The following is a 21,285-nucleotide window of genomic DNA, read 5'->3' as shown; positions in this document are numbered from 1 at the left end:
CAACAGAATTCAAGCAGTGCCGTGAGCCTTTAAGGAGCCCACGTGTTCTAACCGAACCCACTGTAACCTTAAGCGAGGCAGTGCTGTACCTCCGTATCTTCACGGTCTCCATTCCTTTCCATCAATTGATTGGGATTCGCTTTGTTCAAAGAAAAGAAGCAGCTCCAGACCCTCCGATGAAAAGCAAAACTTTTCAGTTCTCGACTAGTTCTCGATTGTCTTTTACTCGCATTGCATTCTTCCACTCCTCAACGGGAGAAAGCCGACATTTGTGGCCGCCGTACAGCTGGATATGCCTGTTCTGACCACTGTCCGTCAATCACCGGCATATCTATACGTGAAGACCTACTGCCTCTGTGCTATAATCACACTCTTTCAAGCAGCTCCCCTCTCTTCGCAGCTCCTCAAATCAAGCGAGCTCGCCTCAAAAAGAACAGAATTTCTACCCCGCGTCTTGCTCGCCGTTCCAGTTCAGATACCTTGGCACAAGAAAATGAAAAATACTTCAGTAAGTAATGTTTCTTTATTCTTCGTTGCTCTTACTAAACTTATCAGTATCAAATTCGCCTGTGAAGCAGTCTGGAACGGCAACAATTCTAAAGAGATGGCTTCAAAGAGCTGTGGACTTGACCCAGATCAAGAATCAGCTTCGACACGACGATCAAGATCTCAGAACATACCCAGAACTCAAGCGGGACGCAGCCGTCCGCTCTTCATCTTCATTGCATCATGAGGAGTTGCGTTTCATAGAATTGCGGAAAGTGAAAATCTCATCCAAAGGCGTCAACTCCCTTCATGCTTTTCTCGGCTTACCTAAAGATGAGCAAGTCGATGCTAAAGACGTTCCTCTAATTGCTCTTGGAAGCTCCGGTGGAGGGTATAGGGCCATGTATGGCTTCGCTGCGTTCATGTCTGCATCCAAGAAACTCGGTCTCTGGGACTGCATCACGTGGACTGCTGGTGTCAGTGGCAGTTGCTGGACGTTGGCTGCATATTACACAATCGCCAATCACAATGTTTCCAGTCTGATCAGACATTATCTTTCGGTTGCCGAGGAACTAGCTCATCCCATGAGTTTACATGCTTTTGATACTGTCGTTCGGAGCAGCAGAGGAGTCTACTTTCTCCTTGGACCGCTGATCCGAAAGGTTCGAAGCGGCATAATCGGCTTGGGGATTATGCATTTGTATGGCACACTGACAACGACATATCAGCTTCTGTCTCGCGAGCCGACCGCTAGGTTGAGCAGAGCCACCTTCCAATTTTCGAAGGTTTGGAGTCGCTCTGGGATCGACAGAGGACTTGAGCCGATGCCGATCTTAACAGCAGTTCGAAGAGCTCCAAAAGATTCATCTGGAGTGATACCACATACAGACTCTTCACTCAGCAAGGGACAGCCTCCCAAGCGAGCATTGACATAACATCAAACAAGAACTCCTTATGTAATAGCTTGTCTTCAGCGTCAAAAGTCGGAAGCTGTGGTCTGGAAGAAAATCGCGCCTCGAAGTGGTGGCGGGACGATCAACTGGATAGCTCTCTTTCAAATGGATTCTTCCAATGGTTCGAGATCACGCCTCTTGAGATAGGTAGCCCAGATGTAAATCGCTACATCCCAACATGGTCTTGGGGCCGCTCTTTTGTATCTAGAAATTCAGTGGGACGTCCTCCTGAGCAGTCTCTTGCTCTTTTGCTTGGACAATGCACCAGTGCGCCAGCAGGACCATTGACAGGGTATATATCGGCACTTTTGGCATCGATACCCAAAGGAACGATCATGTCTCGACTTCTGCTCTTGTTGAACGACTTCGTGCGGATGAAGAATTGGGAGCGATTGTGGGGGAATCCGATCCGAGCTGGACATGACCCAAATCCGTTCTACGGCCATAACAATCTGCCCAAGCTTCAGGAAAGAAGTATAGTGAGCACGGAAGTTAGTACTTCTTACCCAGAGAGTAGCAATTCGACACCAATCAGAGTTCCTGTCTCAAGCGGGAACTCATCCGAGCGTGGTCATCTTCGAATGGAATTTACTGACAAATTCATGTCCCTGGAAAAGAAATTCCCGTCCAATTGTGGCTCCTCTAAATCATCTACAGGCAAATCAACATTGGAAAGGAATGATAAACTCTCTCTAAGCCTCGCTGCTAAGCCGACTAGCAGGTCGAAATGGGAGCATGAGGGTCGAATCAGGCTCATGGACACTGGAATGTCAAACAATCTTCCCAGCCACGTCTTGGCCCGCCCTGAGCGTGGCGCTGACATAATCATGGCATTTGATGCCTCCTCAGATGTTCAGAAGGGGTCTGCCATTCAACGCATCCAAAACTTTGCGGAAGACTGTCATTTGGTATTGGACGACGTGACAACCATGTTCGATGCTGCACAACCACGATTCAGTGAGAGTGCAGATGGGACCAGAAGCGATGGAATGGAGGTAGCGGCCAAATTCTTGCACAAGTACGCAAGAGTGTTTCTAGGTAAGCGACGAAACGGAGAGGAGATGTATTTTATCTACTGTCCACTCCTGCCGAATGGCAAGAATCCGGACTTTGATCCTTCCGTAAGTATTCCCTTCCGCCAATGAGGTTCGAAGAATGAAATCTAACTCCCTTTACATCAATCAGACAGCCTCGTTTTCCAATTCTTACAACCTTGTCTGGACTCCGGAGCAAATTCAGACTCTCTTCAGTACTTATGAAACTAATCTTTCCCATTATGCAATCGAGACCATTAGACAAGTCATTAGAAAGGTGTATACTACAAAGAAAAAGCGTAGATTAGCATCGATGATACCCAATACAGGCAGTTATTTGTAAAAGACCATTCATGTTCCTCGAAGGAAGAAGTTTTGACAAGATCTCCTATAATCTCCCAAGCTGAAAGATTGACCCAAAAACTCTAGGAAAATATTATCTCTCTCCCCATTGTGATTGCAGCCGTTGCTTGAAAGCGGGATTAGTGTCTCTTTACACAAAAACATTGGCATCCCAAACCTCACAACTAGAGCTTGAAAATTCTGAAAATATTTGAAACTATGATTGCCCAGACCCTGTTGTAGTGCCTCGTCATACATCAAACTGCCGAAAAGAACGGTCTTCTGGTCGAACTTTATGGGCTATACATATACTGAGGTGTAGTGGAGCTGAGGAAATTGGAGATGAGTGAATGAGAAACCGTGACTCAAGATACTGACATATAGTAAGGCCGCAGGGAGATGTGAGTGAATAAAGAGAGTGAATCATGAGTGTCACTCACAAATGTTGAGCGTGAGTCAATGCCACTTCTCACAGGTATATATACCTCTCCCACAACCTAACGCTTTTAGGCAAAGCTACTTCTCGAAGTTCTTTTACTGGGCTCGGTCCTGGGTCTTGCTTTTGGTATGGGCCAGATTTTGTTTCATACTTCGTGAAGAGATGTTCAGTATAGGTAGTAGAACAAAGAAGTTTATTGGTAGGGGAATTGCCTCTAGATGAATTGTTGCCAGCAGGAGGTAAGTAGTCTGGGATTTATTATTTTTTGTCATTTAGCCCGCTTTTGCTGTCAACGCACTCACCGTTACGGGTGACAATTCTCACGGCCATTGCATTGAAGTATTGCGGATTTGGTTCTGCGTTGCGGACTAGAACCATGGTTGCGGATTGCTTTGTTCGTTGCGGATGTCACAACACATGCCTTCTTATGCTCGCTATCACAATTAAAATTGGGAAGACACTAAAAGCCGAACGTGGTTCGACATCTCTTGCGTGCGTCAACGCACCCGGGAGGGGAGACGTATAGCCATTTCGGCCGGGTGGTAGGTGGTATGCCAAGAGGTTTGAGGTTTGTGCACGATGCGCAGGTGCTTGTCTCGTTGGTGGGAGGTTTGGGTGTATGTGAAGGTTTGATGGTTTGATGGTTTATATATCTGCAGAGAAGAGAGATCTGGGGTGGTAAGAGTACGATAGTGTGAAGCGAATTGAAGTACAGGTAGACGCAAGGAGAACAAACCTGACCTTACTGGAGAATCTGAAGCTACTTCACTGCTCAATCACATTCAGTCTGTTGTACTCCGATTATCGGAACCTGCTTCTAGGGAGTTTTCGTGGAACTATTTCTATGGAATTTTCAGTGTGACTTTTTCAAGTCGTTTTTCAATTAACATTAGAAATTAGGCACCATTAGTTTCTTGCCCTTCGATTCTTATAATAGCTTGAAAAGGTGAGATCTTGTTGCGCATTAATGTACCTAGTTACTGGCGGACTTTGTAATTTTATACAATGTGGTTCATGCATTTTCTCTCCACTAAAGCCTCATGTTTCCATATTTGTGGCTAATTAACACCTACCGGGCCTTCACAACGTAACAATCCGATAAAGTTATTCAAAGCGTATCTAAACTCATGCTCATCGTGACATCCATTGTCACTCCTCTACCTCCCAGCTGACAGTATTTCTGTGCTTGACAACAAACTTTCCATTCCTCCTTCGCGAAGAAACAAAGCTTGTTTATCAAATCCATATCTTCACACGTTCCTCCATCACGTAGATTGGGTCCTTCAGTACCACTCCTCAGCGTAGGAAGCTGTGGTGGCAAAGCTGAAACTTTCCGTCTTGTGTATTTTGGTAAGAAGTTCGTCTTATATATAGTACCTAAGTAAGCAGGTAATCGCCTTCACCCGGTCCGTGTTTGTCAGCGAAGAAGGTGAAAGACACACGATGGAGTGAATCTGGAGACTCTTGTGTGTTAGGACCGAGATTTGGGGTTTCTTCAACCTTGTGTATCAGTGAATATTAAATCAATTACAAAAACCTGTCTAGAGAGTCAATTTACAAATCACTCCCCTCTCAAATCCCATGTATAAATAAATGGAACGGGCCGACCATTTTTACTTCTAACGCTTTGCTGGAAAGAAGTTAACCCTACATGTGATCGGTGTTGTGGCTCTGGTTTGTGGTGGCAGTATCACTTTTGTGGTACTTGGGGTTAGATTTCTTTCATGGTGTATATTGAATCCCTGATGGAAAAAGCTGCTGTTGTTATTATTGTCTCAATTAGCAACAACAAACACACCATAAGTTGACAACAGAGACGCTCTTGAGGAGAATCTGCAAGAGTCATTGCCGTCCGCAAAAGCACATAATAATCACAACGAACCCCACGTCTCTCGGCACGCCATTGCACCAAGGCCTCAGGTTGTTCTGGCGTTCGTTTGTTGGTTTGTATGGAATAATTGTCAACCGAGAAGCTGGTTATATAGGCGGGTCGAAAGCCAGGTTTCAGTTAAAACTTAAGAAACGGAAGTGAAGTAAAACAGCTTTGAACTTTCTGGGTGAATAATAGTTCGGCCATTCAGCCTTGCTTTTGAAGTTCTGATTGGTTATAAAAGGAACCATTCTTTCTTGAAGTATCATGTGCGACAAAAAGAAAGTTGCTTCAAGACGCACGCTTCTCGGTGCCCATAACGTTATTTCAAGGTTGCCTCAAGAATTATTGTGCTCTCAATAATGCAAATAGGCAGATTGTTTGAGGGTTCTATCAGTGTTTGAATCACTGGATGAAGCAACTCTTAGTCATCCGGCTATCGTTTCTTAGCATTTTATCAAAAAATATTGATAGTAAATATTGGTTGACAACAAAGACCCTCTTGGAAGAAAATCTGCAACGGCTACCACCATCCGTGACAAAACACAGTACTCGTAACAAGACTATTATCACTTGTGACGCTTTACCACTTCCTCCCAAGCACACCTAGACGCCAAGCCATGGAGTGCTTTCAAGATACACAAGGTGCGCTCCCGATGGACAGGCAGTTTTAGCGTGTCCGACAGGAACTATCCGTTTAGCTTGTTTACAAACATAGTTTTTTTTAAATATTTGTTATCTTATTGGACGAGCACGGTTATTAACTCAGAAAAACTAATATCCGATTACTCGTTTCTTTTATGGATAAAAGAACTTCAATAAGATAGCCTGAGGTAGACGTGATTCAAAGGGCAATTTTTATTTTAGTAGTTAAACCATCTAAAACTATGGAGGATCTTGATAGTAATAAACATTAGTCCGTCCGAATCCGTACTAGTACGGATGATAATGGTTCAGGGCCAAACAATGTCCGACCTTCCCTTTGGGGACGCTGTACCCAAGCACTCTTCTTTCTTGGCGGCAGAGCTTCTTCTTGGCAGCAGAACTTCTTTCTTGGCGACAAAACTTCTACTTGTCGCGAGTCTGCTCTGCTTGATCAGGTCCCCCATACTGACCTCCACAATTCCAAGAAAACGGAACAAGGCGTGTCCGAGAAGCCGTTTATATAGACGGAAAATGCGAAATTTGGCCGCCCGAAATTAGTGAATCGGAAGTGGTGTGTCAGCAGACTGCCTGATTTCACAATCTATGACTCGAACCTCGAAACAGGATTGATTCACTTTACACTGAGTTTGTATTTCCCTCAGCCTTCTCCAAGTCAACTGCTTAGCCAGAGAAGTATATAAACCCTCAAGACTCCCATCACCAATCGTTAATTCAAGGAACTCAAACCCAGGATCACGCAAGGGGAAAAGTGCTGCGAGCCGATTTTTACTGGATCATATGCACCTACTCCCAAGCGCCGTGACCCGGAAGGCTTCCCTCTAAAATAAGAATCTACACAAGCTTAACAGCAGGAAGAAGTTGTTAACAACGATAACCAGATCTCGAAGAATATTTCCCCTTTCTCCCGGGTCCAGACGGCATACTGATGTATAGCTTGAGAAGAACCTTCAAACTATCTGGAAGAGTCCCCAAGAACCTTACAATAGGACCTTCATACGATTCATAGTGGTCTCTTGAGTTCAAGTAAGTGGAAGAGTATAGCTTTTTATACTCCCTCTCACTCATTTCCAGCTCTTCAAAATCAAGCCTCGGCCTTCGAGCTTAATTCACCTCTCTTCTAAATCTTCACGTCAAAATTCAATTCCATTCACTTCAACACAATATCGTACCGACCACAGCTGAGCCTGCAAGTATATAAACCCGTCTTCCAGCTCCTTGGTCACCTCCACACAAATCTATAGCACCATGCTAAGGGTGCTGGGCCGGGCCTGGTGGAAGTTGGAGTGGAAAGTGGCAACTCCTATCGAAGCTCCTGATGAGAAGATTGGGTATAACTGAGTGAGCTGAATTAGATTCAGTCATGCGACTAAAACGGGAACAGTTGACAGCAGCTCGTGGAAGATGACAACGAATACTGAAACGAGTAAGCAAACTGTTTTGGGGGCATAGAATAACAACTTTCAATCTCTCATTGGCTCTAATAATGACCCCGCATTGAACACCGTGAACAATCCACGCCCGACAACCAGGATGTTTTTCATACTCGAGTGCTGACTTCTATAATGTAGAGGAAGAAGAGGTAAACTTGCGCTGTTTTTATACTTCTCGCCATCCTGCAAAGGAGTCACGAATTTAGAGTCTCTCCAAATTCACTTACTCGGAACAGGTTTTGGAGTTCGAGAAAGACGCCCAACTCGGTCAATCTCCCCTCACGCTCGAAATTCACCCTCCTCTCCAGCTCAGTCTTTGCCTTTCTCTCCCTCAACACTCTTCTACCCAAGTATATATAAACCACGAAACAGCGTACGAGCCGCTGGTCTAGATCTACATTCCTACGACGTCGAGCGAGGAACGCCATTACGCTTTCTCGAAAGACGCCATTGAAATGACAAGTTAATATGATTAATCATATATCGAGTTGGCAGCAGATAGGTAAATGACAACAAGTAAAACTCCCGCTCCCAAAAGCCCTAGAACAGGAACCCAAAACTCAACACGTTCAGCCCCCCAAAAACGCCTGGCAACTTCATCTTCCCAGTCCACATCCCATAACTTCGAAAGAAACCCTTCGCGCAGCTCTGAGGTGCTCTTCAGGGAGATGGAGGTTGTATTTATACTTAATCTACACCTTGGAGGGAGTGGGAAGAGTTGCTGCTAGCTTGATTGGGTGAATAAGAAAGAGGAGAGGGCAATAATTTCATTCACTTCTTCAGAGTTAGAAGACACGCCCTGGAAGCAACACCGCGCCTGAGGAGAACAATTCCATATAAGTGAAGCTAGCTGCTTGATTGAGGATATCCCCCAGCCGTTCATGCTCCGGACTTCTCTACTTTGAGCATGAGGAAAACTACGTCACGTAGGAACGTGAAATTAGACTATTATAGCAATAAAATATACGTATATTCATCTCTGTACTCGGGTATCTATACTTCCTTCCTCTGTCTCCACCCTAACTACACCTAGTAGCCATCTAAATAGACAGATTCGCACAGCTAAACGCAGGTCTCGTTGACCCACTATAATCAGCAATAATCGCCTCAACAGCAGCATACAACCCCGGCCCAAGCAAAAACAGCCCCACCGCCATAACAAAAACATGAATAACCGTCATCACACTCCTTCCCACGCCCCTAAACAGTCTCCCTGAATAAAGCTGCCAATACGCCACCGCGAAGAAGATGAAGCCAAAGAAACTATCAAAAGCAGCTCCTAGCAACGACAAGAAATCGCCCATGGAGGGTACCACTTCGGAGAAAATAAACGCAATGGCCCAGATACCGGCCATGACTGCTGCCCAGACACCCCAGCCGATGACAGTGTTGCTGTGTGCGTGGCGGGATTTACCCATGATGCGGAAATAGATGAATTTCGCGGAGACATTGGCGTAGATGACTCCAATGACAAGCGTAGGCACGATGACAAAAGCGAATGAACCCTTTTTATATGCCGTTACGCCGAGGGAACCAAAGGCAGGGGCAGTGGAGTATTGGCCTAGGTAGCGGAACCCGATGGCGGGGGGAACGATGAAGAGGAATGCGGAGACGGCTGCCAAGACGGCGAGGGACTTGGGGAAGTCCTGCGGACGCTCCATCTCGGAGATGAAGGTTGGGAAGAGGATTTGCGGGACCCAGAGGAAGGTGATGTTGAGGACGGCGTTCATGCAGCCGACCCAGGTGGTGCCGGGGAGGGGGAAGGCGTAGGTTTTCACGGGGCCGTCGGTCGGGTAGTCGCCGTTGTAGCCGTAGAGGGGGGCGGCTTCGATGCCGGAGAAGATGAGGAAGAGGAGGATTGCTATGGCCATTGCGGCGGCTGGTCGAGTGATCAGTACTTATGTTATGGGAAGATAACAGAGGACATACCAGAGAACATAGACATGAAAGAGACATGCTTCAACGTTCTAGGCATGGACATCACAATACCCATCAACGTAGCAATAACCGAGAAAACAACCGTGCATTGGGAGTGATCCGACAAAGTATTCAGAACCTTGGCACCAGTGAGGACGTGGAAACCGATGAGAAGGATGTTGTTCGCCAGCAACATAAATCCGGTGAACTCATAGGCAATTCGACTCTTTCCAAAAGCGTAGTATCCAAAATCACCTGTTTCGGTCATTAGCAGTTGAAGGATGATGATGATGATAATGCTGGGACGTACAGATATCTTTAATCTGAGGATGCTTCATGATGAACTTGTGCATGGTGATAGAAGTAATCCAGAACAGGATACCAGCAACGACCATGGTAATGAGACCGGGAACCCATCCAAGGACACTATCTCTGTCAGCCTTGAACATGGATCTCATCCACAGTTGAACTCACGAAAGCGACCAGGTCTGAGCCATGATAGCAAGACAAACTTGATCACCACACAACAACCAAGCAGCTTTCTGCCAAGACATAGTTCGCAATTGAATCTCATGAGTATGATCTATGTTACCCTGTCAGTCAACCTTCATCACCGCAAGACCAAGTAGGAATCGCTCACCTTCCTGAACCAAAGCCGTGATAAGGTACTCCGGACTCGAACCATCGGATTCATGGGGATCGACACCCACATTCTCCTCCTGCTCCCTCTTCTTCTCATCCGGGTAGAGAGTCGTCATTTTGCCTGTCTATCGTCGATTATATCAATAACCTCTCTTTTCTGTACTCGGAGCTCAGACAAAAAGCAGCAGCACCAAACAAGTTTATATCTCCCTCCGCACGGCAACCCCAGCTGCAGCACTTACCAGGATGTGCTCTAGCCTCCAAAATCCTTCCCTCACTATCGCAAAGTCCTGAATGGTGTGATAGCCAGCCCAAAAGTCGTTATCTCTCCAGCGGCTTCCAGGGCCTGCTGAACAGTGGAAACCTTGCCTGGTTGCAGCTTAGTTCTGACCGCTAGGCATGCGGGTGGTGCGTGTGGAGCCGGGAACGCCGAGTCTGGACCGGGGCCCGGATGCTTGGGATCTCGCTGGTGTGCAGTATCGTATCTTACAGTACCAAGATCACTGGGCAGTGAAGGGTATTTGTGAATAATCGGATCGAGTCGAATCGTGTGGGGGTGTAAGAGAGCCCCGGAGTTTGGGTTGGTCTGATGAGGTGCTTCGTTGGAGCTAGGTTTGTAGGTTTCTAGAAGGCGGGACGATCCATCGATAGGCAAGGGTGGAGGCTCACGTTGTACAGGAGGTTTGTCGTGCTATTCTACTGTATGCATCTTAAATCCATTCTTGGAATTTGTTCTCGATGTAGAAGTGAAATTTTGAGTTCTCTGCAAACCGATTAGAAACGACGAGCTGAGTTCGAGGTTCAAGCCCAGCCCTAGCCCAAGCCTCCATGGCCGTGGTTCGAGACGGGTGGTTCCACGGCTCCTTGCAACCATTACCTTTCTCCAATCATATCTTCATCCTTTCAGATGCATGCTCCGAGTATTAAGTTAGCGGCATAGGAACCTATCTCCGAGAAAGAAAGTAGCACAAGAAGTAGAAGTCGTTCTGTGGCGGACATCTATTTGATACTCTGCTACCTATCTTACTTCTTCTTATACCCTTCCTCTAAGATGAGATGAGATCTTAACTCGCTATGTCTCTGTATATATGTCTCCCACATCCCAATGAAATCCCACAAACGAGAAGAAAAATTCCCATGCTAACAATGCCGCTATTAGATCCAAACGCCCATGCCACCATCGTCTTGTCTCATATATTCATAATCATACACCATTCACCTTCTACAATCTATATCAAACCTCGCCCCAACTCCCCATCCCACCTGTACTAGCAATCAAACTTCCACTCCCCACACTCTGGCTCCCACCTGGTCCAAAATCCCAATAATGTCTAGAGCTTCCGCTCACGGTCCTGCTACTCCGCTTCAGTCCACCGATTCTATCACTTGCACAACTGCTGCTTCCTCTTCGTACATTCAGGATCGCTCCTGGACTTGATGGTCCTCCACCTGGGACTGAAGGTTTCCATGTTCGTTTCTCGATGCTGCGTCTACGTTCTTTCGTGGTGTTGGATTGGCGTGTGACAAGAGGGTGATGTTGGCGTACACGAGCAGCACGTGCGGCTGTATCTGCCGTGCTAGCTGTTGCCAGGTGTGACGTTCCTGCGGTTGAAAATGGAGGTTGAGGATAGGTGGATTCGGAGTATGGAGAGAACTTGGCAGTGAAGCGCGAACGCAGATACCTAAACACCATCTTGATGTCGAGGTCTCGTTCCCATTCTTCACGAGTCAGAGGTTGAGAAAGAGGGTTCGAGGGACGAGGTGTCGAGTCTGCTTCTTCGAGTGGAGAAGGGGAGAGGGATGTCGAGATTGGGATTGCGGGTGTGGCGGTTTGGATCGTAGGGAGGAATTGTGGGTCTGCAGGTGAGGTAAGTATCGACGATGAAGGTTGAGGCTGTGCGGGAATGTCTCGAGATGTCTCAGGGATCACGGGTAGCCCTGCGTATGGTAGAGGCATCTGCTGAGACTGAAGGTAAGTAGAGAATGCACCTGGGTGGTCGGAGATCTGGTTGACCAGTATCCCCAACTCCCGAGCTATTCTTTCGAGTAGTCGGTGCTCCCACGAGTCTTGCTTGTACTCGTTTGCAGGCACTATTCCCCGATTTGCGTCGAGCGGACTAACAGCGGGAGGCGTAGTCGAAAGGTCGTCGTCTTCTGGTAAGCTTTCGCCAAATATGATCTCGAGTAGGTCGTCATCGATTCCAATCAGATCTCGAATAACTCTCCTCGTGATCCTGTTCCAGAAACTCTCATTTTCCTCATCTGCCACTTGTTCCTCGACATTTTCGGAATCCACATTGCTCATTGTAGCCACATCTTCCTGCTCCCTATCCACGACCACACTCCTTCTATCCGTCGACATCGATTGCTTTCGCCGCCTCGTCTCCTTCTGTATCTCATCCACCAACAATCGACTCTGCTCCATCCTCCACTTCTCAATCCTCCTCGTCCTCTCCGCCTCTGCAGCCCTTTCATTCTCTAACTCCAGCATACCCAACTCTAAACTCTCCCGCCTCCTCTTCACTCTCCTCGGATTGAACCTCTCAAACGCATACAAATGCTCCTGTACCTCCTCCCCCATCACCGTCTGATCTAACCTAAAGCTCCCCAACCCATCATGAGTCGGCAGAACAGTCCCACTCGCCTCACCACTTTGCCCTTGCCCATAAACACTAGGCTCTGCTCTAAACTCATGCAAATGACTATCCAAACTATCCAACTCCCCATCCTCCTCTTCCTCCTCTATAGCCCCCTCGTCCTGCGACGCTTCATCATAATCATAGCTCCGCGCAGCCGTATCCAAGCTCCCGAAATCACTTATCCGCGACCGACCCGCTGTCTGCGTTCGCGCCGTCGAGGTCGTGTATCCGCGATCGGTGGTCGATGCCGCAGAGGGCGAGAACAGGATCCATTCCTGGGAATCGGCGAGGTGTTGCGGTTGTGCGGAGGACGGCTGTGCTTGTGTCTGTGTCTCGTCGGGAGGAGCAGCGTAGACTCGTTGCGGGGCATGGTACGTTGTTGGTTGGCGGAATGCCATGATTCGTCCTTATTTCAGTACGGAGGATAGGACAAAGAGGTCGCAGATTCTCGAGGGAATCTTTGACGTATGTATGTATGGTGAGGTGTGAGGTAGGGTACAGATGATTTTCCGGACCCTGGACGAGAAACAGGCTATTTCGAGAGCGTGATCCAGATGTCGATGTCAGAGGTCGTGCGACCTGTACAATGCGCCCTTACCGCTGGTACGATTGTGGGGGCAGGAATAAGACGAATGAGTTGTGAACGACACCACCTTTCCTTCTGGATGCGAGAGAGGAGGAACAAAGGAATCGAATGATGGTTGAAGTGAGGGGAGAAGACGTGTTCGAGGATATCAAAAGTCACCCTATTCTATCTAGCTTAGGGATCAACATTCCGGGTTGTCTTGACTCGACCCGCCCAAGATATAAGGACCACGTGGATGAGACCTGGGGGTGGCGTTGAAACAAAAAAGAAATATGACAGAACGACAATGGACGATGGAGATAAAAGGAGAAAAGATGGAGTTCTGTCGGCGTGTCAGTAATCAAACGATGATTATTCACAGTCATCTCATCAAATTGTTGAGCCCAGAGTGATATTGCGGCGTTTGAAGCAGGTAATCGCCTTATCGCAGCCCGATGACGAGACCGGATTAGGGGAGAATCGTAGTGGATTTCTCAGCGGGAGTGCCGCAGTAATGCCACCCAAGCATTGACAGACATGTCTATATTTGACTTGACTCGAGCAATAAGAAATAAGAAAATGATGGGGGCCAAGGCGAGTGAGCGGTGATATTTCGCATCTGTTGGACAAACACGGAGATTTTGCTCCTGCTGCTGCGACGCAAATCGCAAACTAATGCGAGAGCGGGTACAGTCAGCGTCTGCCATCCAACTCCCCTTTTCGGGAATGCATGCAGGTCACAGCCTCATGTATTGATATCGTCATACGGAAGCACCAATCATCAGCAGATATCTCATGTTCCAGTGCGAAAAAAGACGTGCAATTCCTTAAGTACAATGTCATGAAGTCCAGATGCCCTAAGACATCGTGCAATCCAGCCATTGCCATGTACGCCTGTCTTCCCCATGTTCATTCATCCCATGCAAAGACCTCATCCTCTATGCCTCTTGGAAAGCAGCTGGGAATCTTCGGACGTTGTCGGCCAATTTGCCGTGGTTGCTCAAGAATTGGACATATGCACCATCAACCAAGACCTTGCCTCCAGCCTTCTTCTCCATGTACTCTTCACGGCGGAGAGGAGTGAAACCCCAGTTCTTGGAAACGATGATCTTTTGGCGACCAGGGAACTTGTATTGTGATCGACGGAGAGCCTCGAGAGCGGTGGCACGGTCTGATGAATGTTAGAGCGCTATTTTGAAGTAGATGCTGCTGGACTTACGGGAATCACGAGTTCGGACACTCAAGATGATTTGACCAATGTTGACACGGGCAACGGTTCCGTTTGGCTTACCCCAAGCACCACGCATTCCAGTTTGCAGTCTATCGGCACCAGCGCAAGACAACATCTTGTTGATACGGACAACATGGTATGGGTGAGCGCGGACGCGGAGATGGAAACCTTCCTTTCCGGCGATCTTGACCAAATACCTATAGACCATTAGTCTTTATTCCTATGTCCTCCTTGTATATCGTGATGTTCGGTTTCGTATTTGTAATCCTCCTCTCCGTACCCCGCAATTGTAATGGGTGAACTCACTTGTTGGCGCAAATACGGGCAGCCTCGAGAGCCTCGGAGCTCAATTGTTCGTACTCGTTGGAGACCAAGTGGATGCAGAGAGGGAACTCATCGACGTTCGCACGCTTTCGGCCAAGGTCGAAGATACGAATCTTGGGGCTTCATAGATTGTCAGCGAAGTTCTCTACCAGGGAGATCTCTTAAGATCGGGAGTATCAACTTACTCGGGGACACCACGGTTGAATCGAGACTTTGGGTAGGGCTGGAAATAAAGAATCAGCATTTGCTCTCTGGGTCTTCTGAATGTGCGGCGATTCGATCATAGCCGATGGGACAGAGACGACGATCGCAGAGACGGATTTCTCTGCAATAGAAGCTCGAGATGCCCTCAGCTTCCTCGTCGAATCTGTCAAGACCTCGTCGTGGCGATCGTCATCTCCATCCCACTCGCGAACGAAATCGTCATCAACACGCAGAAACTGTCGCACGCACCTTGTTCTTGCAGTAACGGTAACATCTCGCAGGACGACGTGCCATCTTGACGGTATTTCGAGGCGGACTTGAGTTGATAATTTGTTGTTGCGAGGAAGAGAACCTCTGGTCGGTGTCGAGGTTTTGCTTGATGATCGGAGTTGATTGTTCAGCAGAATTCCGGTCTAAAACGGCTAAGCGAGCGTGGCAATTTTTGCCCACACATTGGTAATTTTCGGGAATGTAGGCGCAGCAGGTATTGAAGGAGTCACATTACGGTAAGACAAGAATCACGAAGAGATTGGAAATACGATTGCAGTCAATGAGCTCAAGTTTGTGGTTTTTAATTCTTCTGATTGGCCCTGAAGTGCTGGGGAATTGAGGATGTTAGATGAAGGACCTAGAGGAGAAAGTACACGGAGTTGACTCTGGCACCGAGATACCGAATGTGAGGTGAATCTTGATTCTCTGCACGGAGTAGGCCATATTTCGTCCTGCTTACAGCGAGGAATTGAACTCCGTGCCATGAGCCAAGAGACTCCGACAGATTGAGGGATATTATTATGCCGGATCCAGCCAGCTCTGGAGTTTAATGGGAGACAAAGGTTGTATGGCTCATTATGACCAAAGATGAGCCATGCAAAGAAGTAGCTCCAGACCTGCTTTGTCCTCACATTGAAATCCGAGACCAAAGGACTTAGCCTCAACTCAATCTGGGACTGGCAGGCCTTTTCGCTGGTGATTACCATCAGCAATCCAAAGCCGCTCAGGTGAGACTGGTGCAGCTCAGCCATTGCCCCCGCATCCACCTTCGCCGTTCCATCACATAATCTCATGTCTTCCTCCTAGAACCAAACCATAGATCCAAATAGTCAATTCAAGTACTCAACATCACCAACCATTCAAATCAATGACACAACTTCAAATTGTGGAGAATGTAGACTTTCATTCGTAGACTCGCCGTAGCCAGAAGTGCTTAGCTAGAGGTCCATCCACAACGCCCTCATCGACGATGATCCCCTTCACCGGCCCTGTGCATCTAAGCAGTTTGTCCGCTCAAGATATCCGAATCACCAGCATCCAATACAGCCATAGTTGAGCACCTGAAAAGCTTTCCGCATGCAGTTCCCAATTCGATCTGTATCAAAGAAAAAAGAAGTAAGCAAATGAATGTACCCTCCAAAGTCAAAAGACTTTATCGCTGGGCGCACCCTCGCAAACCCGAGGTTTGGTCGTTGGGCAGTGAGCAATGTGACAGAGGAGATATAGACTTACGTTGTTTCCGGCGAAGTGGTGGACGTTGGTCTTGGACAGCATGGAGACTTTCACTCTTGCGGAGAGGAGGGGTATTGCCAGCTATGATCACCAGCTTGGCCTTTCCGGAGCTGAGGGTCTTGCTAGGGAAGCGTTAGCATTTTTTCATCTTTGTTGTTTCAGGAAAAGGATAAGACAATGTCTAGGGAAAAATAAATGGAAAATGGGGCTTCTGCAATACTTACAGGGTAATCCGAGGGTGACTGCAGATTGTATGTTAGCAATTGCAATTGCTTGATTGTGGTCTCTGGCAGAAGCTGGAATGAGGTGGGATCAATCGCATACCTTTACCAGACTTCATAACAAGCGCAAGGCGCGAGTTGATGGAGTCGGAAGTCTTCTTGGCTTTCTTTGTTGGTGCCATCGTTGCTGATCAAGATTTGAATGTAATCTTGAAGGTGGTGCTCCGGCAGGTGTTGTTGACGTTGAAGAAAATTTGGAAGGGTAAAAGTTCGCAGAGAATCATGTGTGGGATGAGCTAGGACTAATTCATGCTAGCGTGGTGAGTATCATCAGTCATGTGATAGGCATCACGAGATCAGCTTTGAAGCAGTTTCACCAGACGAATCTCACACTCCTCTTACCTCCTGAGAGAGTTTGATCGATTAATCTTATCTATGAAATGAGAAGCTTCATCTAGAAGGCTGTCTTATTTTCATGTTGTGACCTCCAAAATCCCGACCCTCTTCCGACCTTGTCCCCAAACCTCCATGCATAAACGCTGGAGGAGAAGCAATTAATGATCTGATATCGCCTTAATATGAAAGGTCCATCAAGCTGCGGAACATGTAGTTCCTCAAAACCAAATTCATCTGGACATTGAGTTCAAACCGACTCTGTGAACGATCACTTTATGAACCGTCTCCTGTCCGTTGATTGGGATGATCCATCAATACGTGATTCAGATAATGCTTTGTAAAGCTTCCGCGCCCCTTCTTCGCGCCGATTAGCTCGCAAAAAGTCAAGCATAACCTGGCTAGAAGTGTTTCAATCTGCATGAAACCGGGAGATCAAATGTTGACTTCCCTGCTCGTGGTATTTGTCGTGATGGGACTGACGCGAAGCTATTATGCACTGGGGGACTGGGATAACTAGGGGCAAGTCGCGAAGAGAGAGCAATTTATTACCTGCTTTGAAAATGTCAACACGTCGAAAGGACACATGATTGCTACCGACAATAACAACAACAACACGCCTCGCAAAGTTGTTTCGTCGTTCTTGATGATTAAAAGACACCGAATCTCCAAGATTCCAGCCTCATAAGGCCGTTATTCCAATTATAGCTACGGCATTTGTTGCGCGATCTTTAAACCGTTTTCTGACGACAGACAACAACACAACCTTAGAAACCTTGTACAACAGCCACTTTTCCTCCCAGCTATGTCTGCAGCGACGAAGAAACCTCCGGCTAGTACTGGACCTCCAGGACGAAGACCTTCAACAGATCCTACTTCAACATCGCCATCGCGAACCAGCACTCCGGCGCGTTCACCGACACCCTCATCGGCAACAGCCAATGGTGTCGCACGAGCGCGATCAGTACGGGGAGGGACTCCAGTATCTGCTCGCGCAGCAATGCAACGACCTGGCGCCGGCGCTTCGAATCTCAGCTCGACGAGTACAGCTTCTGATGCGGAGGATGACGCTCGGGCAGAGACGGTCGCTTTACTAGATGATCTGAAAGAGCGTTTGAGGAAGACCGAGAATGCATCCGAGCAATTCCAGAAACAAGCCCAGGTTCTACAATCGAGATTGGATGAAGCTCTAGCTGAACAGGGAAAGCTGGAAGAGAAGCTCCATGAGAATGAGGAACGATTGGAGACGCTCGAGAATGACAAGCGCGATGCTCTTAGACAGAAGCGGGAGATGGAGTCGATTTACGAGGCTGAAAGAAGCTCAATGACAAAGGAGAGGGAGGAGATGGCCAATAGGGAAGAGGAGATGCAGACTATTATACAAAGATTAAAGGATTCTTTGAACCAGAGGTCGAATGTGGACGAGGAGTCACGTCTTTCAAGGCGATGTAAGTGGTGCGATCATTTTGGAGTTTTGTCATTAATATCTGCCAGCAAACAACTCTTCACCTAGCATTGAAGGCGGCCAATTCGCACCTCCCTCTGGCTTGAGTCGCAGCGACTCTCGCAATAACTCGAAACTCGTGCTACAAAAAGACCGATTGATCGAATCTCTACGTTTGGAATTGGCCGAAGCACAAATCAAGTTGGTTGAGTCGGAGAATATGGGCGGTGGCCGAATGCGAGAGGTAGAACGATTATTACTCGAAGCACGAATGACAAACGCACGATTGATGGAGGACAACGAAAGTTACCAGCTTCTGCTGTCAGAGAAGACTTTAACTGGAGATTTCGCAAAGAGCGATTTTATGGGAAGCGCTTCCCACAATGCCGATGCGCTCAATGCCCTTGAAGGAAGATCATCTGCACCAAGTCTGGCGGACGAGCTATCGGAGGCAGGAGAAGGAGAGAGTGAGAATTATAGACGTTTGGAAGCGGAATTGAAGTCTGCAAAGGACCAGAATAAGGCATTGACCCTGTATATCAATAAGATCATTGAGCGCCTGTTACAACACCAGGATTTCGAAGCTATCTTGGACCAATCCTCGGATTTCAAACCTGGTGGAGCCGCGAATATTGACAAAGAGCTGCCACCACCCCCACCAAAGGAAGCCAGCGGTGCCTCAATCTTGCAGCGTGCCAAGTCAGTCGCAATGGGAGCTGGCCGGCGCCCACGTCCTCAATCTCAGATGCCAGCTTCTCATTCTGCTTTGAATGATCCAGATACAGCTCCAAGCATCCCAATTGGTCTAGGCAGATCGTCCAGCTTCCGCCATGGACGACCAAAGAGCGAGCAGTACACTGGTGGAGCAGCAAATGTGGTAAACCAGATGTATAGAGGTGGGCAAACCTCACCGACTCTCACTGGCCCGCAGACACCACGTCACTCGCAATCATTTTTCGCCCCTCCACTCCAAGCTGGGAATCCAAATGCAGCTCATCGCGTGCCAAGTACGGGACAGGTGCCCACAGCTGGTAACTTCCCAGGTATGAAGAGCGAAACGAGCAGCACGAGTGGTGACAGTGGGGATGTATCGACCCCGCCGAGCAACAGTCCGCCAAGAGCAGAGAAGGCAACCACTTTCGCGGGTAACAAGCCGAGACCGTTGAGGTTAGTGCAGGATCAACAGGACAGCAGGAGAACGAGTGGGGAGGATGCTGCGAACAAGAGAGCTAGCTGGATGGGCTGGATGGGCGGTGCATTTAGTAAGAAAGATGATGTGGGTGCAGTCGAAGAGAGCATTCATGAGTAGATCTCTTGGGAGCTTCTTGGACGAAGATGCATGGAAGGTAGAATGGGATTGCATATATGGAGTGGTTGACCAGCATTTGAAGGACGTACGAAGCAACGAATGGAAAGGAGCATAATTCTGGGGCTTTTACCTGGCACGTACGATAATTAGACCTTTCCTTTCTGTTGGACGGATAGGTTGGTTGGATCTACCTGGGTGCATGATGGATTCGCTTGGTTGGATGTCTACCTACTACTGTTCATGTTCGATATTACTAATACCCTGCATGGCGGGACGATTATGTTTCCCATCCATCTTCAACAACGGCTGCAGATCCTAGGGGAGTTTAAACCGGATGTTTGAGATAGCTGGTCAAGATAGTCTAATTTCCTCATCTCCAATTGGTCCATTGCTCTCAAATTTATGAGTGGTAGCTTCGCTTCTGATACATGTCGGCCGGTTTCTGCATGGGGAGAATCGGCTTTGATATCCAACCGGCTGATGGAGGATGGTGTTCTCGTATTCCACGTACCGGTACTCCACATCGAAATCCCATCACTAAACCGCTCTTCGGATGTACTAAAGTACATCGCACTCAAACATCAAATCAGGATTCACCTTCTCTTTAAATCCCATACCAAGATCCATTTCAAGACAAGATATTCACACCTCAAACCTCAAACCCGTACCAAAATGCTCCTTTTGTGGAACCGAGAACCTTGTGCCATCTTCATCAACTCGCTGTGGCGGAGCAGCCCAACCCTTCCCATCTGATTTGATTTGGCAATCCATCGCATGTCACTGCTTCTCTTGGTATTCCAGGCTTCCATTTCCAGTCCCTGTCTCCCCGAGCTCAACCAGTGATCTCCCACACGTGTCATTCCCGTAAGCTAAAAAGTGGATTCACTGGCGCAACGCTAGGAAAAGCTTGTGTCATTAGCGCAGGCTGGTTCGGGGTTTTTGTTCAGGGGCGGAGAAATCGGAAATCTCCTTTCTTTTTTCTCTCTCTTCTACTGTAATCTCTTTTTTTCAGCCTCGATTTATTATCGAATTTGCAAATTTGCGCCTCGAAATCACGAAATGTAACAGCAGAAAAGGGGAGAAATGTACCGCGTGTAAGGTTCCTTATTGGTGTGTGAGGGACGGGGAATTTCCACTCAACCCTGGCCTCGTCCCTGTCCGCTGAGCCTCACGCATTAGCAGTAGCACCAACCTCGCCTCACGTAAGGAAGTGAGACATTTTCCTTTACTGCAAAGCAAGCAAGCGAGCGAGCGAATCTTGTCCCTTTTATGCGCAACGAAACTCAGACTCTGCCACACACACATACCGTAACATCACACACAGCTCAGCACAGATGCTTATTTCCACCACCACCACCACCACCTCCTCCTGCATGGTCTGACCCAAATCTTATTTTAGGCAGCCGCCCGAGGTTTGACTTGAATTTCCAGTTCGTGGGATTGGGGGATACGGGGCCAGGTTAGGCTAATTACCTATGCTGGCCATAGTGTTGCTTGCTGGCTGGTAAAGGCGTCTTGTTGGTTCACTCGTTCTTCCTTTTGCATCATTTGCCCTGCCCTGTCCTGCCCGTCAAGTGCCGGCCGCCGCCATGTTGGCTTCGTCTTATTCTTCCTGCTGATTTCTCACGTTCGCTCTTCTTGTCTTGTAAACATATTTTTTTTTTCCTTTTCTT

General features: G+C 47.7%; 7 protein-coding genes across 7 annotated transcripts; 2 read left to right on the top strand and 5 right to left on the bottom strand.

Annotated features, from left to right (window-relative positions):
- Positions 1-292: 292 nt before the first annotated feature.
- Positions 293-2,819, top strand: LY89DRAFT_750245 (FabD/lysophospholipase-like protein; the record flags this gene model as incomplete). The annotated part of the gene is made up of 4 exons (XM_018221195.1): positions 293-512; positions 556-1,358; positions 1,568-2,560; positions 2,625-2,819. The coding sequence occupies 4 exons, from the start codon at positions 293-295 to the stop codon at positions 2,814-2,816; spliced, it is 2,208 nt and encodes a 735-aa protein (XP_018070419.1).
- Positions 2,820-8,183: 5,364 nt separating this feature from the next.
- LY89DRAFT_685906 (uncharacterized protein) lies at positions 8,184-10,062 on the bottom strand. Its single transcript, XM_018215168.1, has 5 exons — positions 9,778-10,062; positions 9,612-9,720; positions 9,448-9,563; positions 9,150-9,392; positions 8,184-9,099 (listed from the first exon to the last, which is right to left on the bottom strand). Exons 1-5 carry the CDS (start codon positions 9,893-9,895, stop codon positions 8,261-8,263), a joined length of 1,425 nt encoding a protein of 474 aa, XP_018070418.1. The 5' UTR covers positions 9,896-10,062; the 3' UTR covers positions 8,184-8,260.
- A 951-nt stretch (positions 10,063-11,013) lies between these two features.
- LY89DRAFT_698012 (uncharacterized protein) lies at positions 11,014-12,816 on the bottom strand (the record flags this gene model as incomplete). The annotated part of the gene is made up of 1 exon (XM_018216949.1): positions 11,014-12,816. The coding sequence occupies one exon, from the start codon at positions 12,814-12,816 to the stop codon at positions 11,014-11,016; it is 1,803 nt and encodes a 600-aa protein (XP_018070417.1).
- A 1,105-nt stretch (positions 12,817-13,921) lies between these two features.
- On the bottom strand, positions 13,922-15,036 carry LY89DRAFT_587707 (putative 60S ribosomal protein L10-A; the record flags this gene model as incomplete). Its single annotated transcript, XM_018209444.1, has 5 exons — positions 13,922-14,154; positions 14,203-14,411; positions 14,521-14,658; positions 14,724-14,761; positions 14,992-15,036. 5 exons carry the CDS (start codon positions 15,034-15,036, stop codon positions 13,922-13,924), a joined length of 663 nt encoding a protein of 220 aa, XP_018070416.1.
- Positions 14,874-15,956, bottom strand: LY89DRAFT_102213 (uncharacterized protein). The gene has a single exon (XM_018205016.1). The coding sequence runs from the start codon at positions 15,804-15,806 to the stop codon at positions 15,261-15,263; it is 546 nt and encodes a 181-aa protein (XP_018070415.1). The 5' UTR covers positions 15,807-15,956; the 3' UTR covers positions 14,874-15,260.
- A 53-nt stretch (positions 15,957-16,009) lies between these two features.
- On the bottom strand, positions 16,010-16,648 carry LY89DRAFT_698010 (L30e-like protein; the record flags this gene model as incomplete). The annotated part of the gene is made up of 4 exons (XM_018216948.1): positions 16,010-16,108; positions 16,283-16,367; positions 16,466-16,487; positions 16,570-16,648. The coding sequence occupies 4 exons, from the start codon at positions 16,646-16,648 to the stop codon at positions 16,010-16,012; spliced, it is 285 nt and encodes a 94-aa protein (XP_018070414.1).
- Positions 16,649-17,277: 629 nt separating this feature from the next.
- On the top strand, positions 17,278-19,993 carry LY89DRAFT_618825 (uncharacterized protein). Its single transcript, XM_018210852.1, has 2 exons — positions 17,278-18,307; positions 18,354-19,993. Exons 1-2 carry the CDS (start codon positions 17,665-17,667, stop codon positions 19,610-19,612), a joined length of 1,902 nt encoding a protein of 633 aa, XP_018070413.1. The 5' UTR covers positions 17,278-17,664; the 3' UTR covers positions 19,613-19,993.
- The last annotated feature ends 1,292 nt before the right edge of the window (positions 19,994-21,285 follow it).

This window comes from Mollisia scopiformis (assembly GCF_001500285.1).
Source record: "Mollisia scopiformis unplaced genomic scaffold LY89scaffold_14, whole genome shotgun sequence".
NCBI classification, from domain to species: Eukaryota; Fungi; Ascomycota; class Leotiomycetes; order Helotiales; family Mollisiaceae; genus Mollisia; species Mollisia scopiformis.
Note: the sequence above shows the minus strand (reverse complement) of the source record. Positions and strands in the feature narration are given on the sequence as shown.

Excerpts from the sequence above, each read along its gene's own strand:
- LY89DRAFT_685906 (XM_018215168.1), bottom strand. The coding sequence starts at position 9,895 with ATGACGACTCTCTACCCGGATGAGAAGAAGAGGGAGCAGGAGGAGAAT. Across the intron at positions 9,721-9,777 it reads CACGGCTTTGGTTCAGGAAG|ATCATACTCATGAGATTCAA; the intron begins GTGAGCGATTCC and ends AGGGTAACATAG. Across the intron at positions 9,100-9,149 it reads TTTCATGTCTATGTTCTCTG|CCGCCGCAATGGCCATAGCA; the intron begins GTATGTCCTCTG and ends TCACTCGACCAG.
- LY89DRAFT_102213 (XM_018205016.1), bottom strand. The coding sequence starts at position 15,806 with ATGAGATTATGTGATGGAACGGCGAAGGTGGATGCGGGGGCAATGGCT.
- LY89DRAFT_618825 (XM_018210852.1), top strand. The coding sequence starts at position 17,665 with ATGTCTGCAGCGACGAAGAAACCTCCGGCTAGTACTGGACCTCCAGGA. Across the intron at positions 18,308-18,353 it reads GTCACGTCTTTCAAGGCGAT|CAAACAACTCTTCACCTAGC; the intron begins GTAAGTGGTGCG and ends AATATCTGCCAG.